Genomic DNA, 25737 nt, shown 5'->3' on the forward strand with positions numbered 1-25737 from the left:
GCAACTGTTGCCGAGGTCGGAGTTGGGAGGCAGCAGAGCACCGGAGATGGAGACGGAGTCGAAGTCATCGACCGCGGAGAGGGAGAGATGAGGAGGATAGACGAATGATGGGTGGGGTGGAGTAAGAGATGACTAACGAGGTGCGCCCATAACAGGATGCGGAGAGAGGTGGACCGGTTGAAGGGATTCAAGATGATAGGTATGTGAGATAGAGATGTTGACATGTGGTGGTCATGGAAAAATGGGTATCAACATGGATACGTGCATGGAGATAATGGGATGAGGTTGAAAGTGATGGATATGGTAGATGGGGACATCCGTGATGGACGAGCATGGTGATGGGGTTGAGGGTGGAAAGTTATGATCACTTTCGTCAACAAAGGGACAGCCTCCATCACAAGGTCAGCTGCATCTGAAGGGAGTTTCTTGCGCATATTTGCAGCATTCGACAAAGCCACTCATCAGACCTCCACGAAGAAGAGATCCAGACATGAAAGCACTGCCATGAGTGCCCCAGCTCGTAAGCAGACGGTTAGGTGTTCCTAAGGTATCCTCTAAGAGTTTGTAAAGACTGCTCAGCCAAATCCATGTACACAGTTGTGAGCTACCTAGCACAGAAGTATGAGACTGCACAAAAATGCTCTACTATTACACATGAAGAAAGCAATACATCACATTAATGGATCAATGCCCGGGCCTAAGAAGCATAATATCGAGATTGCTCTCATGATTGGGCAAACCCACAAGCACTAGCACGAAGGAATCCAATGAAAATGCACTGAGTGACTCCTCGGCATCAATGGAGAGCATCCCACTCAGCTGTGTCAAGGCCTCTACCTGCCTTCTCTCTTCACTGTTTACCTCCAGAGTATATTTAGACCCGACAATCGATCCAGAAGGCAAACTACCCAGGCTCAACAATGCTCATGACCTCCTTCCTTGTGGCTCATGCATCTGAATAATAAATAATAAAAAAACAGAAAACAGAGGAAAACCATAGCAAAGGAAAGTCTCTAGAAAGAGAGCATGACAAAGCAAAAAAAACACAGGACATCAGTCGAAGCTCCACTGCATGGATTATCAGTGAGCAGGCTGATCGAGTGGGGGAGACCAGATCGGATAGGAACAAAACATGATCTTCGAGCACTTAGCAATAGAGGCAAAACAGAGTGAAATCATCTTTTAGCAAAAACAAAAGGAGTTGCAGAATATGAAACAACAACAAGCAGCCTACAATCCTCTCAAATATAAACAAGTAAATCAAGAGTATAGCCTTGAGCCCACACTCAGTCCAAACAATGCCAAGAAACCAGTGAGGAGCAAGGTAAGGTAATAAAGAAAACAGAGTCGTAGGGCTTGCACTTACCTTTTGATCTTCCTTTCAAACAAGTGTCTCTTTCTTTTTTTCCGAGCTTCAATCTCCAAGATCACCCCCGAACCAGCAAGTCCCCTCCTCTGTAACCCCCTTAATGGCTTCCTTCCCCCTCAGATATCAGACCCCCCTTTTTCCTATCTAGCCCTCTTCTTTTTATTCCTCTGTTCGTGTCTTCCTTAGCAAGCCAACCTTCCCTTTCCTGTTCATCACATCAGCAAGCATGGGCTTGCAACCACTCTCTCTGCTGCTGCACGTCTCATGCAGACGGCATCCAACCTCAGCTAGGGGTCCCCTACCCCTTCTAATAATATCCTGAAAATTCAAGAAGAAAAGAAAGAAAAACAAACCCCCCCGGGTCTTCCCCACCAAAGGGGGTCTACACAATCATTGTAACTATTTTTGTTATTAAATTTTTTTTGTTCCATTATTTCAAAATTTCTAATTTTATTTGATAAATTAATTCTTCTTTATCATCTATTAAATCTTTACTTAAACTTATTTTATTATAAGTTTATTCATTTATTTTTATTCCATTTTCTTTTTACAACTTTCGTGTCCTTATTTATGTTTTCCATAAATATAACAATAATTTAAACAAAAATAATAATTACTTGGAGATATACCAAACAAAACATACACTTCTTCAATGAAAAATGTGACACAAAATTAAAATATAAATTCTAAAGAATTAAGACTAAATTAAAACAAATTTAGAATTGTAGGATTTTAAAAAAAATTATTTGATAAATTTTAGCTTTTTAAGCTATTAAAGTAAAATGAGGGTTTATCCCTTATTCTTTAATAATATATGAAAAATTATTTATATAATAATGAAAAAAACTTTGGAACATTTTCTTAGTTCTTTTAAAAAAAATTTAGTTGAAAATTATTAAGGTAGTAATGAAAACTATAAATTATCATTCTTTCTTCTTCTTCTTCTTTACCCTACTACAAATTCTTTATCTCCATATCCAGTAAGTCAATTCTTTTGAAGGTTTTTCCTTGCATTTGAAGGACTTTAATTATTTTACAATGAGCAATGTGGAATAGACTAGATGAGGGAAGACGTCATGACCTTCTCAACTCAGCTTCATCTTTATGGAAAAGTAGGTAGTGTATTTCTAGAAAGGGAGAAGGAATTTTTTTTTGCTTTTATCTTTGCTTAACTGACCATAAAGGCCACCAAATTGAAAAATGAAGCACTACGTTTGATGATGCATGTAATGCCGTTAGTTTGCAGGAAAAGGATAGCAAGGAATTAAGCTAAATTTATCAAAAATTATATTCAAAGGTTAAATCTCGAATATCATGTCTTTATCTTCGTGTAGGAAAGGAAAAATATGTAAAATGAATTTAAAATAACATATAAATATAATTTATTAATTTTAAATTTATTTTTAAATTTTTTTTCTCGATTTTCTTTTCATCTTGTTCTCTCAAATTTTCTAAGAACTAAATATTGCTTTAGTTTTAGGAGTTTCTAACTTTAGTTTTTATCCAAAAACCTCAGAAGAAATTGAGCACATGAAATAATGTTTTTCTTAAAAATTCCTCATATATACTAAGTGGTCATCATAGAAAATAAACTATGACTTGTAACTGAAGCATAAGCATTCCAACAGTAGAAATGAGCAAAAGAGGGGGACGGAAATTCCCAACCCTATCCTCCCCACAAAAAAAGAAACAATAATAATTGTCCAATTGTTTCTTGTTTTCTTACTTTTAGGGTCTGCCTTTCCTGAAAGGGCTCTATTTGCAGACCAGATTTTCAGTTTTTAAAGACAGGGTCTCTAGAATTAATATGCAGTATTTGGTCCTTAAATGCCCAACAGACCCATGGGCTAGCTAGCAGGGCAGGGCTAGCTAGCAGGGCAGGGCTAGCTAGCTTGGATTTGGGCTAGCCCAGCACGTTTGAGGCTTAGAATCATCATAGCCCAATTTGGTCGAGGAGGCAACTTTATGGTCAGCACAAACTATTTGGGCTAGAGCTTTTTGTTTATATGAATTGCTATTATTACTATGTCTATTTGTGCAATTAGAAATCTTGTGCGTGAGATTGATGAAGACTTGACCATTGTTGATATTGGAATATTAATTGAATTTATAAATAAAATAGAAATTTAATGTTGGGGATAATCACGTAGGCCACTTGTTCATTCTTTTCTAGGTAGTTCCATATATTAAGTAAGGATTAAAATACATGAAATTAGATAAATATTGGTTGTTGAAATCTATGTACAAAAATAAAAAGTATTTGTAGTAATTTTGTTTAAATTTAGATAAATTTTGATAATTAATTTTTTTATATTTAAATGATATTTATATTAACTCAAGAAAAAAGAATTAAATACAATACCAATGGCTATGAATGTTAATTTCTTATTTTAAACTTAAAAATTATTAAAAAGACAACTTAACTCTACAACATTAAGTGATTGGAGAAATACTCAATTTAAAAAAATAGCTTTCAAACAAATCTTTCATTTTCTTGTTTTATAAAAAGCAAAATAGGGTACCATCCGCTTTGTCAGAAAAAGTTCCATGTATGTTGTCAAATGGTAAATTGAGCAAAAAAAAAAAAAAAAACATTATAAATTCCCGCATCATTATGGCTGAGGGAGGAATGGATCGCTACCATAAAAGCTCATATAGCTGGGGAAGGAATGGGTTGCTGCTATAAAACCTCTTATAGCAGGGGAAGGAATGGGTTGCTGCTATAAAACCTCTTATAGCAATGTATGGCCCAATAGGCACAACCACATGGGCTGGGTTGCTGCTATAAAAGCTCTAATAGCAATATATGGCCCAATAGGCACAACCACATGGGCTTGTCCGCGACCATAGAGCCACAATATAAGCACTATCTCTCCTACCCAATTTAGATTGCTGAACCCACTGAGAGCAATGTCTTTTATCATTCACTCTTCTTAGCCACCATTAGAGACCATTGAACTCTTCTCCCAAATCCATAATACCCATCCTCAGCACTGTATATTTCTCCGACTAGATTGTTGTCGTCACTGACATCCTCATCACTGAGGGGGCTTAGATCAATGACCAACTCTCTCAACGACCAATTTCTTTAGCCACTTCATCGCCCACATCTTCCAGGTATTCTTTCGATTCCTTCCACGGCTTCACACTCTGTTATTCCTTTCTTTCTTTCTTTGATTTCAAATTGGGTTTCTTTTCATCACTTCTATTTCCTCCCATCTCTCTTTTTCTGGTTAGGGTTAGGGTTTGTGTTTGGATTCCCTGGTATATATTTACTAATTATTATGAGCATCAATCCCTCACCATACTTTCACATACCTCATCTCTGCACTCTTATTCTTCTTTCCATTTTCATGTGCATCGAAGCTTAGCTTGGAAGCAATGATTGCTCGTGTTCCTTCTCTTTTGTGTTTTTTTTGTCTTCCGTGCATAAGATGAAGTTGAAAATTTTAGTGACATGAAGAAATTCAATGCAGTCTACTATTATTACAGTGCCTTGTCTGCACCTAATGAAATCAAAGGCTATGGAAGCTTCGGATAGAGCAAAGCTCTTCATTTTGCACCCTAATTAGGATGCTACACTTTTGACTCATCTTAATCTTGTTTCCTTTTTTTTTTTCATTTTATTTATCTATTTATTTATTTTTTATTTTGAATCCATCAAAGTAACCCCCTTAGACTACTTTTGTTCTTCATGTAACCACTAAGAAGAAGGGGGAAAATGAATATTAAGTTTATCGAAATTAATGGGTATGGACTAGAAGCATTTTGTCAAAAATCTGAAAATTCAGATGTTGAAATTCATGTCATTTAACTATATTTATCTCATGTATAATTGCTATTTAGGAGAAAAATTTGATAGGTTTTGGGGTTTATGCAATTTTGAAGGAGGGAAAAGGCTTCCTAATTTACCTCCCTCAATTTTCATTTCTTAGGATTCAAGTGGTAATCTTAAATGGACTTCAACATTTGTTTTTCACCAACCATTCTTTTACTTCTATACAAATCTTGTTATCTCATGTATGGGGCAAATGCAATTTTGTGATTTTCTAACTTCTTAAAAATCAGGAATTGAATTTTTAGGCTCATTTTTTCATTTTTAATTCAGCTGATTGACATAAGCTTGATATTTGTTCTTTGAGTGGAAATTTTGATGCTTACAGGAGAGACATTTTACTAATTTTATCTACTAGGTTGAAGGCATTTGGTTTTTCTTCCTGCCAATTTACTAATTATCAAATTCCTTTTCTTTCTAGTTGGTTTTTCCCTTTCCTTTCTGTTTTCATTTGAGGCCCCATATCTCAGGCAATTCACATCCTGAGAGAGTTAGCTACAAATCAAGATATAATAGCCAAGATTGGCTTATAAATATATGAGAATGATAATCTTACCATTCTTTCATTCTCTTTTATTGAGCACCTATTTTCCTTAATGTAGAATATTTGAAACTCAATGGTACAAAGAGATACAAAATTCAAAAGTAGTTTTATATTTCACATATGTCATAGAGGTCTAATTGAAAGACGAATTGAAAGAATCAAACTGTGAATCTTAGGTGTTCAGTTATATGTTATAACATGTCTGACAGGTCTAATCCATCTAATTTGGCAAATCAAATGTTAGCAAGATGAGGGTTAGCTTAGGAGGTCCCACAGCACAAGGCAAGCAACTTGTGAGATTAAGCAGTCTGATTTGGAATACATTGTTTGGCTTCACAAGTCAATACAAGGCAAAATTAAAACATTAATAATTTGATTTTAACCAAAATTGATGTCTTAACCACCATGTTTCCTTTCTAAATGAATTAAGATGGTTCAATTTGAATGGATCCTAATTAATTGGGAGATTCAAATAAGGTCACTTGTTGTTAGAAATCGTTGCGAAGAGGAACTAACACACTTTTGATCAAACTTTGCCTTGCATCATGTTTGGCCCTCGAACCCATATTTCACCTAATTGATTTGGTGGAAGAGGCTTCAATGTATCTATGCTAACTATTTGGGGTTCATCTTTTTTTCTTTTGGTAGATCATTCTCTTTTTTGCTTTTTTTTTTCTTTGTTCCTTTTTGGTTTTCAAGTTACAAATCATTTAATCAAAGAAATGATAACCAATTTTTTTTTTTTTTACTTTTATTTTAATGTACCTTCATTTTTGGGTGCTAGGAGTCTTGTCTAGTGTTTTTTTTTTTTTTTTTTTTTTTTTCAGTTTTTCATGTTTTTGGGTTTTCTCAAAATATAATGTAAACTTCAAAGTTCCATCAGAGAAAAAGAAAAAAAAATGCAATCCCTATCAAAGAAACAAAGATTCATTTAATGATTTCATCTTACTAGTCCCTCTAGCCATATATCTGAAAGGGGTTTACTATTAAGCTTCTTGTTTAGCTATTTGCTAACATCAGCCAATTGCCAATTGTTTAGCAATTGGGGCTGCCATCTCTCCAACCTCATCATACAAAGGTGGACAATTTGATATCAGCTTATTGGTCTGGAAGAAACTTAATTTTTTTTTCCCTTTTGTTCCTTTTTTTCGTTTTTGATATTGAATATGCTAAAGCTAAATGTGATTGCTATGATAGTGCATTACTTACAATAAGCATAAGAAAATTTAAAAAATGAATTTGTTTATTAACTTAATCTGTTCTATAGAACAATTTTATCATGCAATGATTTTTCCTTTCTTTCTTTCTTTCTTTTGATCATTGTATGAATTATTACAATAATAATAGTAATAAATAACAAGTAATAGTTTTTATAATATAAAGTTTTATGTGAAAAGAAATGCTTAAGAAATTAAGTTTTTTCTAAGAAACAAATGAAAAAAGAAGTGAAACAGAAAATACTTTTTTTTTTTCTTGTATTCACATAATTGAAGTATCCTAAAATGATAATGAAGTATATAGAGCATCTTCTTGAGTCAATTTTGGTCTTCAAATATTGAACTTGTGAATTTACTTGCTGGCTTTGTATTTAGTCTGCCCTGAACTCAATGATTTGAATTTGAAATCTTGTTCAAATTTCCATGCAAGTAGTAGTCTGATGCATTTCTCTGAGGTTATGATCTTTCCAAAATCCTCCCTGGTTAGATCATAAGTAGAATGAAAATTTTAGAGTCCTAAGTATGGCCTTTCTAAGGTTCTCTTTTAAAATACAAGTTAATAGGTTCATTATGTTGCATCACTAGTTTGTTATCTCTTAAATTCTATTATTATTATGTCTGCATTCCTTATTTTGACAAATTGAAAAATACCAGTAGACATTTCTTTATATTTTTATTCTAAAGCAACCAGATTTTTTATTATACTAAAAACAATCTTTATATTTTGGTTTTTTAAATTAGGTGTTTATTACATGTTCCAGGCCTAAGCAGTTCAGTAATTTATTCTTTAAAGATGGTTTGTACTTATAAGTAGCTATCCAAGTCAAATAATCAGCAAATTAAGCTTAAGGTGAAAATTTTCATATTACAAAAATTTTACATTTGTCAAAAGAAATGAAAAAAACCAAGTTCTTATGTGGAATGTTTATTTTTATTGATCTTAAAGGCTAAGTTCTTGGCCTGATTGCTGAAGAAGTTGTTGGACAAGTCTAAGCAGGTGAAGTTTAAAGCATTTAAAATTAATTAGAAGACCTGCAGAATGATAATTATTTGCTAGTAATAATAGTTGTAGCCTCAACCTTCTTTTGTTTCTGATATTAAGACAATCGGTTTTTGTTGATCAATAAAAACTTCAAACTTAATTTACAAATTTATGTAAGAAGATATTTTATGTCTGGGGAACTTTTTATGGTACTAATATTATCATTCTAAAATTATAATTTTGGCTTTACCTTTGACTTCCAAACAAGACCAAGACCAAAAACTAACCCGAACTACATTTACATAATTGATTATTACAATACTAGAATATTAAAAGCCCATTTAAAAATGATTTTGAAAGGGACTAAACACGCTTCTTAATGTTATAAGTGTTTGCTTACAAAAATCATAGGTAATATTTGGTAATTGTTTTTTAAAACAGTTTTCTATTCTCATGAACAAAACAACTGAAAAACATATTTGACAATCAAAAAGCAAAAAACACTACTTTTTTGTTTTTAAAAACAAAAATAAAGGTATTTTAAATAACATCTTTTAATTATTTTTATTTGTTTTTTGAGGATCATTTTTAAAAAATAATCATACAATGAAAAATGATTAAAAATAAGACAATATACATAAAGTTTATTTTTTAAACATATTTAAAAATATAAAAAATAAGTTAAAAATATTTCAATTACCACATATACTTTTGTTTTACAAAACATTAAAAAACAATTTTAAGAACTGTTTTTCATGAAAATACTTTTCAAAATTAAATGGGATCATTTTCCACGGCATTAGTGTTGGATTGACATGAGACTTTTTCACTGAGGATTCATTAAGTTAATTAATTTCCATGGAACAAAGCTGAGGAATGAAAACATGAATTTCCATTCTTTGGCATTATAGCTAGGCATGTTCACTTTGATTTCATTAATCTCGTAGCATTTTATTAGATTAAAGTATGAATTCTGCCACCGACAATCAGAAAATTTAGGCTGTCTTCAATCATCCAGGAAAATTTCTTCACTCTTTTAAGAAAACAGTTCCTCTGTTGACTGACCTATTAATTCGTGTTATATTCATTGCTTTTTCCAAGGAAGAACAGATACTTGTTTAATTGTGTGCTTTTACTGATTCCCACTTTAGATTCTGGTGGAAGAACTAGATAATGTATGTATGTCAATGAAGAGGCTGCATGTCTTCTCATCCTGTTGTACTTAGCTGACTAAGAAGGCACTAGTCAATGCTCTTTGGCATCGTCTCCAAGTAGGTAATGTTGGACCCAGACTGACCAATTATGAGGAATTGCAGAACTGATTGTTTTTAATTTGAAGTCCAATAAAAGAGCAGAAAAGAGAGAGACCATCTTCAGGTATGTTGAGAAGGATCTTATTTCCTGGTTTTGCAGCCCTTCTTCTACTTCTGTTAGTCCCTATAACATGTAAAGCCAAGTGGAATCATCAGGTCTGTACCTCTTCCTGCGGGCATATTACCCTTCCCCACTGAAAGATGATCCACAGAGCTGCGGAGAAAGCGAGTATGAGCTGGCTTGTGAGAATAACCGCACAATATACTTGTATCCAGGAAAATACAAAGCAGAAGAAATCAAGTATTTTTGAAAACACAAAAAAAAATAAAAAAAAAAAAAAAATCTATTTTTAAGAACCATTCTAAAAACTGTTCCCAAAACACTCCCAAACAAAGCTAAAATTAACCTTTGTCATTTTGTTTCTTTATTTTACATATTTAATATCATAAATGACAAGAAAACTAGTATATTACTGGAAATCAACTCTAGCCAAAGAAGGGGATGTGGAATCGGTGGACATCAAGAAGGGCATTACTACAAGGGTAGGGCATATAATTACTAGGGAAAGCTGATAAATAATCTGTGGCTAACCTACCTTTCAATGTTCAAGAACAACTAAATACATGGGTAGAGCTTTATTGAAGTATCAATTTTCCTAAAAATTTAAAGCATGTAGAATTTGGGTTCATATTGTATATCACACTCTCCAACAAAGCTTGCACTATCATAGATGGGGATGGACATCAAGAAGGCTAATGTGGCGTACTCTTTTGAGTAGCTACACCAGTAGTACACACTAACTGATACTAATTCATGATATTTCTGTTGTGTTCGTTTTCTTTTCACGATCATCAACTTACACCTCTTGTGGAGTTAGAAAAGGCTTTGAAGGCATTTGCAGTTGGTCAACCTTTCCTTCAAGCATCTCTATAATAACTCTGTGCATTGAAGGACGTTCACTGGGCTTAAACTGTATGCACCATAAGGCTACTAGGACCATCTTTTTTTCAAGTTTTTGTTCTTCCTCTGTGGCATCTCCTATTTCTATGTCCTTTCCTTCATTGAATTGATCGTAGGCCCAGGAAGGGAAGTAAATTTGGCTTGAATGCTCAGCAAACACATTCAAATTCCTCCTTCTGCCTGCCATTTCCATCAACAACATTCCAAAACTATAGACATCAGCTTTGTATGAGACTCCTCCAATGTTTTTGTAGAACAGTTCTGGAGCCATGTATCCCCTTGTCCCTCTTGCTCCAGTTAAAGACACGATGCTATGATCTGCTGGATAAGATTTTGCTAGGCCAAAGTCTGAAACCTTTGGAGTGAAATTCTTATCAAGAAGTATATTATGGGGCTTTATATCAAAATGTAGGATTTGCATATCACAACCCCGATGTAAGTATTCAATCCCGTGGGCCACTCCTAGAGAAATCTGATACATTTTCTCAAAGCTCAAGGAGATATGTTCTTCCTTTTCAGGAAATATGTACTTGTCAAGAGATCCATTAGGCATGCATGAAGTCATACACAAGAGCTCGTTTTGATCCCTCAACACAAAATCCAATTAGTTGCACCACATTGAAATGATGAATCCTTCCAATTGTAGCAACTTCATTGATGAAATCTTGTCCATTAGCTTTGGAATTGGCCAGCATTTTTACTGCTACAAGATGGCCACTTTTCAGCTTTCCTTTATATACTGAACCATAGCCGCCCTCACCTAACTTTTCTGTGAAGCCTTTGGTCATCTTCTTAATGTTCGAGTAAGAGAACCTAATAGGTTTTAGATTATTGTGGGTCTGAATGAACTCTTCGATGGCATGGTACATGGATAAGCTCCTCCTTTTCCATTTGTAGATCAGAAATATTAACACACATGGAACCCCGAAGAAAATCTTGGCTGCAACAGCAAGAACTGGAAAGGAGAAATACAGAAAAATCATCAGGGAATCTTAAATTATTCTGTGCAATACCATTTTGTTAAGTTAAACTTAAGGTTTTCTTTTGTTTTTATTTTCCCTTTTAGTTATTGGGTAACAGAAAGATGCTTTTGAAAGGCTTGTGTTTTCTCCTTAGGTGTCCTATCTTTCAAGACCTAAGTCATCTTTCCTAGTCTGTTACAAAATTCATATTACCGTATTTCTTTGGTTCAAAACCTGAATGAGGAAAATACAACGTGTCTTACCAGTGAGCTGGCTTACAAATTCGACAAGGTCTGTTCAAAATAACAAAATAAATTAAACCAAGTTAGAGGTGATACTGAAACATTCTATAGACAAGCCTATAAAAGAAGGAAGCATTTGGAGGTGGAGAGAGAACTCTCACCTTCTGCAATGCAATATAACTTGTCCATCAAATTGTCCTTACCATCTGCCTCAGCATGATAAAAGGAGTAATTAAATCATAAAGCTGGAAAAAGTAGTTCAAAGGAAACAATACAGCATGTTAAGGTGGCAAACAGGTTTACACGATGTCACATTCAATTACCAATCGGAACATTTGCAACATTTTTTATAGTGCTTCTTAATTTCCGAAAAAAAAAAAAAAAATATTTTTAAAAAGTTTATTAATACATAGAAAAATTTTAAATTCTAACATCTCACCGCATGAAGGGCAGAGGAGGAAGCCGAAGCAATTGAACCATCTAAGGTCAACCCCATACAGCTGCCGGTTGTGGATGTCTGGAAGAGAATTATCAATCTTCTGCCCTCTGGTCGAGAAGCCAACAACCAAGCCTACGCTGCAAGAGTCCTCTAAATCTAACAGGGCCATGTGTCTGACTACAACATATGAATATGTTTGCATCGAAGATAAAGAAGAGTTGGAAGAACTGTTTCTACTGCAAGGTGCCATGTCGATGTAGAGAGGAGAATTTATTGGAGCTTCACAATCAATGAAATTTACATCTGAGGTCTCACAGGACAGCCGATATGGATCTCCGTAACTGAAGTTTGCATAAGTCAAAGAATGAAGAGGCAGAGAAGAACAATCATCTTTCTTTAGGCCAGTATCAACCACCCTTATTGTCTCCCTAGTATAATTGATCTCTTCTACATAGTATCTTCCAGAATTTAATTGTAAGATTGTGCGATTATTCTCACAAGCCAGTTCATACTTCCTCTCTCCACACCTGGGTCGGTCATCTTTCAGTCGGAAAGGGTAGCTTATATCCGGAATATTCCCACAAGAAGAGTGACAGAGATGATGATTCAGCTTGGCTTTGCAAGTTGTTGGGCGTAACAGAAGTAGAAAAATGGCTGCAAAACCGTCAAATAAGAGCCTCCTCAACATAGCTGGAGATGGTCTCTTTCCACTTCGTCTCACTCTTTTATTAGACTATAGATTAAGAACAATCAGCTCTGCTTTTCGTTATAAATGTTCAGTTTGGGTCCAACACATGGTTTAGGTAAAACATGACCTCTTACCCACTGGGAGAAAGTGCTAAAAAACATTGACTGGACACATCAACTGCCCCACAATGTTGGCGTCTTTGCAGTCAACTAATAGAACAGGATTTCTCCACTTCCTCAGATAATTTGCTTGCATCCTTTGCCTACAAAGCATGTAGCTTTACCTTAAAGAAAGGCCCCATAGTAGTGGATAACCTTTCTAAATGGTTATTTATAAAATTTTAATTTTCTATAATGCTGACTTTTCAACTTTGTGACCTTTATAGTCAGTCAAGCAAGATAGAACCAAAACAATAACCTTGTGCTCTTTCAAAAATACCTTGTCAACTTTTCTGCAATATTCATAGTTGAGAAAGTCATGGTATCATCGCTCTATCACATCTAACTACCTCATTGCATTTTTGTAATTGAAAAATAATCAATTGTTGTCAAGAAAATTAACTCAGTGGTTCCTTATTTTAAAAGTCATATCTAGTCATTAAAAATCAAGTAAAAAAGAATTAGGTGAGTTTATTGATACTACAAAATTTTGAAAAATGTATGCAACTGATTTTGAAAAAATGTATGCAAGTGATATAACTTAGATGAGTTTATTGATCCTACAAAATTTTTAAAGAATGGTTGGCAATTTGAATTGTTTGGCTAATGCAAAACTAGATATTAAATATGGAGTTGGGCTTATAAGTAGATTTAGGATTCTCGATGTTAGTCTCACTTACAATTAGTAAAATAGATCTTATGATACATTGAAGGTTTGTAAAGCAATGATATATATTCTTTGTGCACATGCTAACAGAATTGAGTTTACTGGATACATAAATAGTGATTCGGCCTGTGATATAGGTAAATGAAAAAGTATTTTGGGTTATGCATTTAATCTTTGTTTGGAAGTTTTCTTTTGGAATCAAAGAAACAATACATGATTGTTTCATCAATAGTAAAAATGCAATATATTATAGCTACTAATGGTGCTAATTAAGTTGCCTGATTGAATTCAATGATTTCTAATTTAAAGCATACTCAAGAAGAATCTATAAAGATTTTGTGGGATAATAAATCAACAATAACATTGACCAAAAAGTCTAGTTTTTCATAAAGAAGTAAACAAATTGACATCACATTTCATTATATTCATGAATTGATGAAAGACAAAAAAATTATGCTTGAGGTTTGTTATTTTGAAAATTAAATTGTAGATGTCTTTACAAAATCAATCAAGGTGAAAGCAATGTAAGAGTCCTAATGAAATGAAGATTTATTTTATTAATATTTGAGTTGTTTTTTGTTGTTTAAGATTTGGAATCCTAGTTCTATTAGAAGTTGAGTTTCTATTAGAATTAGATTTTTTATGATTGGTCATATCTATATCTATATGTATATGAAATTAAGTGGTGTAAGGTAATATTTTCATATAATCATTTGTTTTCTTTTTATATTTTTTTTATCCCTCTTGTGGGTGATAAATCGTTCATCGGCTAAAAGGTTTTTTTTTTTTTTTTGCTCTTAATTTATAGTGACTTAATCAATATGAATTTTCAAGTAAGGACCCTCCATGTCACTGTTAACATTAAATGGAGGTTTGCCCTTGCATTTGGAGAACTTGATTCTTTTGTCTTTAGAAATGTGCTATAAGCTAGATGTGAAAGAGGAATGAAGGTGTGAACTTAATGGTGGATTTTTGTGGAAAAGCTTTATATAAGAGGAAAGGAACAAACCGATTTCTTTTCTTTTTTATTTTACTTTATGTTTTACTTGATTGACTATAAAGGTGGCCAATGTTGAAAGATCAATGAACATTGGAATCTACCAAGCAATGTAGAACAAAAAATTGACTTAGCCTCTTCCTCTTGTACATAATACGCTTTTCCACAAAAATCCACAGTTGAGAAGTCCACACCTTTCCTGTATCACATCAAGCTCCTTGCACATTTCTAAGGAGAGAGGAATGAAGTCCTTTGAAGGTAAAGACAAACTTCCATTTAGTGCTAAGGAAATTAACTCAATGGTTTCTTATTTTAAAATTCAGCCAATAGAAATTAACATTGGACTACATATGAATTATTGAAGGAGTATGATCCTTGCAACATACCATTTGAAAATTTTGAATTTTTATGTACTTTTAAAGTTTTACACCAATAATGAATTATTGAGAGATACTTGGGGGTGTATTATCCAAGGCAAAAAGAGCTCAATGATATATTTTGTAAATCCACTTACAAAGATTTAGAAGCTATACTAATGAGTTGTACCATCTAGAATATCCCATCTGTCAATACGAGAGGAGCAAAATCTATTAAATTATCCAAAAGTCAAGGCAACATCTTCATATCTTCATAGTAATATGGTGTTGTTTATTATTTCTCTATTCCTTAGAAAAAATATTATGACATTTTTTATTTATTATGTTTTCATTTACCAAAACTTTTTCATGTGGATGGATAAAGATCACAATAAATTTAAAATAAAATACATAAATTATACTTTAGGAGACCAGAAGAGACTAGGGATATAGATTAAAAGCAAGATTAACATAGCTTCAATTGAAATTGGAAGCTTTATATTTTTACATATGAAAAATAAACTTTATATATTGATCTCAACTTGGTAATTTTTTCTTTATTTTTCAAGATAACTTTTTTTTTTTACAAGAAAATACAATATAAGATATTTTGTGCAATATCTTTACCTAAACAAATAGAAATGAAATAAAATAATAATCTTATTCTTTTCAAGAATATAAACCATAGAATGAATATCTTAATTAAATGATACTTGTCAAGTTATCGAGAGTCCATAGAACAAATTAACTAGTTAAGGATTTCAAGTTGGTTTTATTAGATGTAATGGTTAGACTTAAATAAATGTAATGATCGGACTTAAGAGTTTCTTTCATGCATTGTTTTATCAACTTAATAAGGTTATACACAAAAAAAAAAAAAAGGAATTTTGCTTTTGATAAAAGGAGTTATAGCAAATTCTAATTAACCAACAACAAATTTGTAGCCTCATGAACCTTCAATAATTCCAATGACTTTTTGTTTACATATGGTCCATTATGTACATGTGAAGTCATTATAATGTGTGGTCCATTGTTCTTACATATGACCCATTGTTAATTTATGGTGATGGAATCTATATATATGACTTTTCAAATGAAGACCCCCTAGTCAATCTTCGCATTGAATTGAGGTTTGTCCTTACATTTGAAGGATTTAATTCCTTTGCCTTAGATTTGTGCAATGAGCTAGATGTGATAGATGGAAGGATGTGAGAACTTCTTAATGGTGGATTTTTTGTGGAAAAGTAGATGAATACATATAGGACAGGAGCAAGTCAGTTTTTGTTGTCTTGCCTCACTATTCAACATTGGCAACCCTTATAGTCTACCAAGTAGGTGGAATAAGAAATTAGCTTACCCTAAAAATCCACGGATGAGAAATTCACACCTTCTATCACATTAAGCTCATTGCATATTTCTAAAGAGAAAGAAATGAAGTCCTCCAAATGCAAGGACAAATTTCCATTTATTACCAAGAAAATCGACTCAATTGGGTTCTTACTTTCAAAGTCAATTTAATCAATATGGGTTCTTATTTTCCATATAGAAATTCTTGAAGGAGCATGATCCTATGTTGAAGGCCATTTGAATATTTTGAATTTTTTTTACTCTAAAAATTTTACACTCAGAATGAATAATAATACGACTTTTGACTTGATAGCATGATTTATTCTTACATGGAGTGGAAAACTAGTATTTGAGAAACCAAAGCATCCATTAATCTCAAGACCATGAAATGATGCAATCAAACTGTCCATGGATGTTATTGCAACCATTGAAGAAACTTAAGCTATACTAATATACTTCTCTAAAAAAAAGTATTTGTATTTCTGTAGATTTTTTCTTGGATTATTAGAAATACTAGAAAAGAAAGCAAATAAAGTAAAGACAAATCAAAATTTCCTTCTTTAGTTTATCATGTAAAGTACAAAGGAAATCATATATAATAATAGTAATAATAATAAAATTTATACAATTTTCAAAAATTTTAATCTTTAAGTAAAAGAGAAAAGAAAAGAAATATATTTATATTATTTTTGACTTTTTTTTTCTTTCATCTTTTCACATTATTTTTTTGGTCACATTTTCTCTCAAACTTCTATAATATAAATAATTAAAAGCCTTAAGGCTTATATATCCTATTGTTAACAATTAAAAGCCCCAATTCTTAAGCAACACTGCTCATCTCCAGAGTTTTTCCACTGTTTCTCACCCACTTTACACACACTAGATTTGAAATTTTGAAATTTATCCAATAAATTATGACATGCTATTGAATCTATAACGGAAAATCTTGTTAGAAACAGAACAATTTTGTTTTTTCCCCAAAGATAGACTGCTAGACTTCTTGCTGAAATTTGGTAAAATAAGCTGCCCTTTTGCTAGTCAAAGGTGATCCACAAAGCTTTGGGGAGCTGAACTGAACTAGGTTGAGACTAATCATATATTTTTGCTTATACTACAGAAAACATTATGAAGAAGATAAATCAATTATGTGAGAGAGAACTTTTGAAACATATTGTAAGTTGAGCCTCAAAATGAATATTGTAGTAAAATTGTTGGTACATGATAATAGTAAAATTATAAACCTACATTGATGAAGGATTAGTACATCATATTTAAATTACACACTTCTAAAAATTGAAAAAGACGGGATGACATCTTTTATTCAATTTCTGAGATGACTGTTAACTCTTGTTGGGGGTATCTTTTAGATGTGCTTGCATTTGTTTTTGTTGGAGTAGTGCAAGTGAAAGGATTGGGAGGCGTGGATAAATTATGTTCTCCTTCTAACATTTGAACCACAAGCTTCATAGAAGGACGATCCGTTGGGAACCATTGAATACACCAAAGTCCAATAATTGTCAATTTTTTTACTATTTGAGTATCTCCTTCTTCATTAATTCGAATTTGTAGCTCTTCACCTTGATCTAGATGATTATAAATCCATTATGGGAAGTAAACTTGGCTAGTGTTCTCCACAGTAACATCAATATTCTTCCTTCCTCCTACCATTTCAAGTAATAGCATTCCATAGCTAAAAACATCTGACTTGTAAGACACATTTCCTAAATTCCTGGATAACATCTCTGGAGCAATATAGCCCATGGTCCTCCTAGCTGTAGTCATAGAAACTGCACTTTGTTCCTTGGAACATAATTTGGCAAGGCCAAAATAAGCTATTTTTGGATTAAAATTGTGATCAAGTAAAATATTATGAGGTTTGATATCAAAATGGAGGATTCTTTGATCACAACCTTGGTGAAGATATTCAATTCCTTTGGCAATACCTAAAGCAATATCTTGAAGCTTTTTCCAACTAAGTGAATGGTTTTTAATTGTTCTTGAAAATATGAACTTTTCTAGCGACTCATTTGGCAAGAACTCATAAATAAGAGCTCGTCAAAATCCATCAGCACAAAAGCCAACTAAGCGAACAACATTCACATGGTGGATTCTACCCATGGTTCCCATTTCATTAAGAAACTCCTCCCCATTTCCATTGGTGTTGTTCAGGATCTTGACTGCAACATGAACTTCGTCAAACAACTTTCCCTTATACACTGTTCCATAACCTCCTTCACCCAATTTATCTTGGAATTGGTTTGTGATCTTCTTAATATCAGCATAAGAGTATCTTGTAGGCTTGAGAGCTTAATCTTCCAAAAACTTTTCAATCTTTATTTGATTGTTTCTTTCTAATTTCTTCCAGCTATATACACGATGGAGTGCAACGGTTCCAATAATAAGAAGAATGAAACCAAGGGTTATACCTGCATAAAGAGAAAAATATCTTTTGCTAGTAAATGAAAGGGAAAAATATGCAAGTTGTGAAACCATCATTTCTCTATTTTCTCACAACAGATAAAGCATGAGCAAATAAAAATTACTTGTAACCATTGGTTTTTTTTATGCACCTGCAAAAGATGTAAAATTATCAATTACTTGTGGTGATAATTTCTATCTTATTAAAAAAAAGTAGATATCTCATGGGTTTAATTTTCTCCATTGGGTATGGACTAGAAGCATTTTTTCAAAAATCTGAAAATTCAGATGTTGAAAATCATGTCATTTATCCATATTTATCTCATGTATAATTGCTACTCAGGAGAAACATTTGATAGGTTTTGGGGTTTATGCAATTTTGAAGGAAGGAAAAAGCTTTTTAATTTACCTCCCTCAATTTTCATTTCTTAGGATTCAAGTGGTAATCTTAAATGAACTTCAACATTTGTTTTTCACCAACCATTCTTTTACTTCTATACAAATCCTGTAATCTCATGTATGGGGCAAATGCAATTTTGTGATTATCTAACTTCTTAAAAATCAGGAATTGAATTCTTAGGCTCATTTTTACATTTTTAATTCAGCTGATTGACATAAGCTTGATATTTGTTCTTTGAGTGGAAATTTTGATGCTTACAAGAGAGACACTTTACTAATTTTAGCTACTAGGTTGAAGGCATTTGGTTTTTCTTCCTGCAATTTACTAATTATCAAATTCCTTTTCTTTTTGGTTGGTTTTTCCCTTTCCTTTCTGTTTTCATTTAAGGCCACCATATCTCAGGCAATTCACATCTTGAGAGAGTTAGCTCCAACCAAATTGGCAAGAGAGTTAGCTATAGATCAAGGTATAATAGCCAAGATTGGCTTATAAATATCTGAGAATGAAAATCTTACCATTCTTTCATTCTCTTTTATTGAGCACCCCTTATCCTTAATGTAGAATATTTGAAACTCAATGGTACAAAGAGATACAAAATTCAGAAGCATTTTTATATTTCACATATGTCATAGAGGTCTAATTGAAAGACTAATTGAAAGAATCAAACTTTGAGTCTTAGGTGTTCAGCTATATGTTATAACATGTCTGACAGGTCTAATATGCCTAATTTGGCAAATAAGATGTTAGCAAGATGTGGGTTAGTTTAGGAGGTCCCACAACACAAGGCAAGCCACTTATAAGATTAAGCAGTCTGATTAGGAATACATTGTTTGGCTTCACAAGTTAATACAAGGCAAAATTAAAACATTAATAATTTGATTTTAACCAAAATTGATGTCTTAACCACCATGTTTCCTTTCTAAATGAATTAAGATGGTTCAATTTGAATGGAACCTAATTAATTGGGAGATTCAAATAAGGTCACGTGCTGTTAGAAATCGTTGCGAAGAGGAACTAACACAAACTTTTGATCAAACTTTGTCCTGCATCATGTTTGGCCCTCGAACCCATATTTCACCTAATTGATTTGGTGGAAGAGGCTTCAATGTATTCACACTAACTATTTGGGATTCATTTTTTTTTCTTTGTTCCTTTTTGGTTTTCAAGTTATAGATCATTTAATGAAAGAAATGATAACCAAAATCTTTTTTACTTTTACTTTAATGTACCTTCATTTTTGGGTGTTAGGAGTCTTGTAGAGTGTTTTTTTTTTCCCCCTCCAATTTTTCATGTTTTTTGGTTTTCTCAAAATATAATGTAACTTCAAAGTTCCATTGGAGAAAAACAAAAAAAAAAAAAAATGCAATCCCCATCAAAGAAACAAAGATGCATTTAATGATTTCATCTTACTAGTCCCTTTAGCCATATATCTGAAAGGGGTTTACTATTAAGCTTCTTGTTTAGCTATTTGCTAACATCAACCATCTTCTTCATCCATTGACTACCCTATGTATCAATAATTTAAAAAACTCTCCTTTCAACACTTCGTTGTGTTTTGCTAGCATAAAAACAAGTTTATAGCCTAACTCTCCACATGATACAATGAGCTATAATTCATTGAATTCCAATCTCCAATCCTTTTACTTTCTTTTATGTCATGTTCATTTGATTTTTATTTTTCATTCTTTGACTTGGTGGGGGCAATAGGCATCTCTCTCATTTGGCTCCTACATTTTGAAGATAAGGCATTTCCTTTTTCTTTCTTTGTGTGGATGCACCTTCTATGCCTAGGTTTCTCTTAAGTTGAATAAAAAGCCAGTCTCCAATAGGGCCAATATCATCACTCCAACGGCATGTTTGCTTATTGGCAGGGTGAACAAAGTGAGACTTTGGCAAGACAACAGTAAAAAGAAAGCATAGAAAAGTTGAAACCTTCGGAGTAGCTTTATTGTTATCTTGAAAAAAGAAGGAAACAACAAGATATTAATGAAAAAAAAAAAATCTTTCCTATTTTTCTTAGAAAATGTGATAGAAGTTTGATAAAATTAATAATTAATAGTTTCCTATTTTCTTTCTGTAGAAAAGGTAACAACATAAAACTGTTTCAGAAGTTTTACTATTAAGTCTGGATTTTATCATGCAGGGGATTAACCTTAAGCATGATAGATAACAAGTAAACCCTTGACCAAAACAATAGGATTGCAAATGAGGCTGCCATCTCTCCAACCTCATTACACAAAGGTGAACAATTTGATATCAGCTTACTAGTCTGGAAGAAACTTAATTTTTTTTTTTTACCTTTTGTTCATTTTTTTCGTTTTTGATATTGAATATGCTAAAGCTAAATGTGATTGCTATGAAAGTGAATTACTTACAATAAGCATAAGAAAACTTAAAAAATGAATTTGTTTATTAACTTAATATGTTTTATAGAGCAATTTTATCATGCAATGATTTTTCCTTTCTTTCTTTCTTTTGATCATTGTATGAATTATTAAAATAATAGTAGTAATAAATAACAAGTAATATTTTTTATAATATAAAGTTTATGTGAAAAGAAATGCTTAAGAAATTAAGTTTTCTCTAAGAAACAAATGAAAAAAGGAGTGAAATAGAAAATAATTTTTTTTTCTTGTATTCACATAATTGAAGTATCCTAAAATGATAATTAAGCATATAGAGCATCTTCTTGAGTCAATTTTGGTGTTCAAATATTGAACTTGTGAATTTATTTGTTGGCTTTGTATTTGAACTGCCCTGAACTCAATGATTGGAATTTGAAATCCTGTGCAATTTTCATGCAGGTATTAGTTTGATGCCTTTCTTTGAGGTTATGATCTTTCCAAAATCCCCCCTGGTTAGATCATGAGTAGAATGAAAATTTTAGAGTCCTAAGTATGGCCTTTCTAAGGTTCTCTTTTAAAATACAGGTTAATAGGTTCATTATGTTGCATCACTAGTTTGGTATCTCTTAAATTCTATTATTATTATGCTTGCATTCCATATTTTGACAAATTGAAAATACTAGTAGACGTTGCTTTATGTTTTTATTATAAAGCAACCAGATTTTTTATTATACTAGAAACAATCTTTATATTTTGGTTTTTTAAAATTAAGTGTTTATTACATGTTCCAAGCCTAAGCAGTTTAGTAATTTATTCTTTAAAGATGGTTTGTACTTATAAGTAGCTATCCAAGTCAAATAATCACCAAATTAAGCTTAAGGTGAAAATTTTCAAATCATGAAAATTTCACATTTGTCAAAAGAAATGAAAGAAAGCAAGTTCTTATGTGGAATGTTTATTTTTATTGATCTTAAAGGCTAAGTTCTTGGCCTGATTGCCGAAGAAGTTGTTGGACAGGTCTAAGCAGGTGAAGTTTGAAGCATTTAAAATAAATTAGAAGACCTACGTAATGATAATTATTTGCTAGTGATAATAGTTGTAGCCTCAACCTTCTTTTGTTTATGATATTAAGACAATCGGTTTTTGTTGATCCTTAAAAACTTCAAACCTAATTTACAAATTTAAGGGTTGGCCAAAATCTTTGGGAAAGTAATAATACACTTGGAGACTTAGTTATCTCCTTACAAGGGTTGCAAATGAAGTAATTATCATTCTTAGTCTATTTCATGCCTCATTTCAAATCTGAATTTTTCTTACTTGCTCTATTGTTGCCCAAATTTCTTAATCATTTTTCATTCTCTAATTATTCTGCCCAAGAATTTGAATAGAACTTCCAAATAATCATCCAAATTTTCAACTCTAGACAAGCAACCACACTTGGACACTCATAGTTCCACTCTCCTTACAGTATAAGATTCTAAACTTAAGGAATTTTGATTTCTTGTTCAGTCTTACTATCTACTTTGAATGTTATTGGTAAGATTATGGTAGCTCCACACAAGTGGAATGACATGAGTAAGGTACATGTTGCTACAAGGATGAGATGGAGACCAAATTTTTTTTGTCATGATTTGAATTGTTGCCCAAAGCAGGTTCTCTAATTGCCAGGGTATAACTCTCAAATTAAGCTCATTTGTAATGTATGGGAAAATTATATGCTAATAATGTCTGAAAGCTGATGGCTAGTGACGTTTGTGTCTATATGAATGTGCTTTTGAGTTTTGAACCTTAATTTTCAATTTAGAGATTAAATATGGAATCTTGTTTTTTCTACAAATGTTGGAGATGTTACAATATTAGAACTATTGATTTTCTATGATGCCTTGATGTCTTTTGATAAACTTAGAATGAATTGTGGACTTGGGAAGGGAGGATTTCATCAATAAGCATGTAAGAAAACACCATAAGCACACGTCAATATGAAAATGACTAAACTGGGGCATGGATACCAAAAAATGTAAACCTTGGACCTATAGTAAAATAATGGAAGTTCAAACTCTGGAAATCATGTGTTTTTCCTTTTTAAACTGATCCATGCATGGAAACATGAAAAAGATTGCTGAGGTTGTGGGCATTAACAATATATCCCTAGAGGGATAAAGCAACATCATGAAGAGAAAATTTGGAAAATGTACACCCTTCGGCTAACCTAGAACTACAAGCTAGAACAAGAATTGGTAACAACCATGTACCTACAAAATCTACTTATAATTTCTAGGGAACTTCAGAGTATATAACACATGTGTGTGTGCATGTTTGGATGTATATATATGTTTACAAGATAAAAACAAAACCTTGTACTAAATGTAGGCAAAGGTATTCACTAGATATGAAAATTTCCTTGTGTCATTTGTTGAGACCAAATAAATACCTATTTGGATGTGGTGATTATATTTCAACATAGCCCTCTTGATGGTTTGGTTCTTGAATTATGAGGCGGTGGTGTCTGTTGTACCCGTAAATTTTACTCTGTATCAAGTAATTACTAATTTATGGAAGCAAAAATTCCTTGTATCATGAAAGTAATATCAGTTTCTTGTTCATACTATTTTGTTTGGATGTTGGGTTCCTATATTGTTCAAAATGCGATTTTGATTGCTTGATTGTTGCAACTCATATTTCATATGTTGTTTGTATTATGCCTACAGGGTAATAAGATACCATCAAATATTGGACTTGCTGAGAAGCGAAGATATCATTCTACTCTCAATGCTAATAATAGTATGCCTAGTGTTTTGCATCAGAAACACAATTGATAATATCATGGCCTCGCCCCCTAGTCCTAGTTGGTTTCTTTAGTTTTTGTCCATGAATGACACTTTATTCAAATAAGCATTGGTGTGTTGTTATTCGTGTAATCTTTTTTCTTATTCATAGAAAGAAGTAACTATTTAAATATGTTGTTCTATATCCTCATGGATCTCTATTAACAAAACATCAAATCTCAGAGCTTCTTGGCCTTTCTTTTTAGTGTCAAGTCACTTTCTCAATATGTTGATCTAAAAAATCTCTTTTGTGTTTTTGTAGGTTTGTTTTGTCCATGCTAATTGAGACTCACCATCAGTGTATATCCACTGTATGATTCTATTATTTTTTTGTGGAAAAAAAGGTTTATAATAGATATCATGTTCAGGAGAAACATTTTTGTTGACCTATGAGTTTTGTATTTCTCCAAATTTTGGAATATTACCATGAAGCTTTTGTGCCAATCTTGAAGGGGTTAGCCCTTTTCTTTTTTTTTTTTACCCAATCTACACTTGCTATTGGCGTTGAAAGGGATCCAGAAAAAATTGCCATTCAGTTATGAGGTGGTTGGTATAAGGTCAAGCTGCTATTGCAGCATGAAATTGAATGTAACATCAAAAGAAAGATTATGCTTACTCAAATTCTCAGAAGAAATTTTTTTCTGATCCACACCATTTTTATAGTGTTTTGAAGGATTTAATGGGTAACTTCAGAAATGAGCCTAAAAAAAACTTAATAATAATAACCTATAGCTGCGGCCAACTCCAAAATGCAACTATATGCCATTTAGTGGGGGCCAAAAACAAGATGTAGTTGTAAGAACCATTTGCTGTACTTTACTGTAGCTGCTACTATTGCTTTGACTTTTGTTGCACTTTACCTGTGGTTGCTACTATTACTTTAACTTGTGTTTACGGTCACCTTCACAACTGCAACTATAAGAAATAGTTGCACCACCTATGGCTATGCCATGCGGCGGTCAGCTTGGTGTGCAACCATAATTTGCAGGCATACCATTTCTGACCTCTAGTGAGGGTCACTAGCCGCTGCTATAAGACATTATTCCTGTAGTGCTCCTTCTTACTATTTGGACTTGGTTAATATCCTACAAGTTTGAAAATTTTGGGTATATGGTTTCTAGAGATGCATTTAAAGTTCATTCGTCGTTGGAGAATATTTGAATTTTGGGAGTTGGTAGTGGAGTATTAATTTTTCAAGGTTGAGATTTGTTGGTTTTTGGTGTAATTAGTATTCGTTAGTTTAGGGATTCCTTGTCCCACATGGATTATGAATTGGTTTGGTCAATGCTTGGAGGCTTACATATAAGCCCATGTCCTTTTAGCTATCTTAGTGGCTTTAACCAATATTAGTATAAAGAAAGCTCTTTGCCAAGTAAAAGCCTCCTAGTTCGATATTCTTCCAATTGTGTAATTTTCTAATTTAAAAGTTAATGAATTGATTGCTATTTCCCATGGACATAGGTAAGACACTCGTATAGCACATCATAAATATTGTGTCCTTTCTTTTATCTTTGTTAATCTTATTGTTTTTGTTTCTATTTAGAGTTAGTTTACTTTTTTTTCTATTATATATATTTGGTGTTATTTAAGTCATGTGAGATTATGCAATACAACAATAATCATTTGAGTCCTTTGGTGTGCATTAAAGCAATAATCATTTGAGTACTATGGA

At 32.6% G+C, this 25737-nt stretch overlaps 1 protein-coding gene across 1 annotated transcript; it reads right to left on the reverse strand.

Moving 5' to 3' along the window:
• Positions 1 to 9649: 9649 nt before the first annotated feature.
• Positions 9650 to 12752, reverse strand: LOC100853164 (rust resistance kinase Lr10). Its single transcript, XM_059743345.1, is given in 5 exon segments — positions 9650 to 10774; positions 10776 to 11176; positions 11447 to 11476; positions 11587 to 11631; positions 11865 to 12752. Coding segments are annotated over 5 exon segments (1821 nt in total). The 5' UTR covers positions 12553 to 12752; the 3' UTR covers positions 9650 to 10117.
• Between the last annotated feature and the right edge of the window lie 12985 nt (positions 12753 to 25737).

This window comes from Vitis vinifera, chromosome 16, assembly GCF_030704535.1.
Source record: "Vitis vinifera cultivar Pinot Noir 40024 chromosome 16, ASM3070453v1".
NCBI lineage: Eukaryota > Viridiplantae > Streptophyta > Magnoliopsida > Vitales > Vitaceae > Vitis > Vitis vinifera.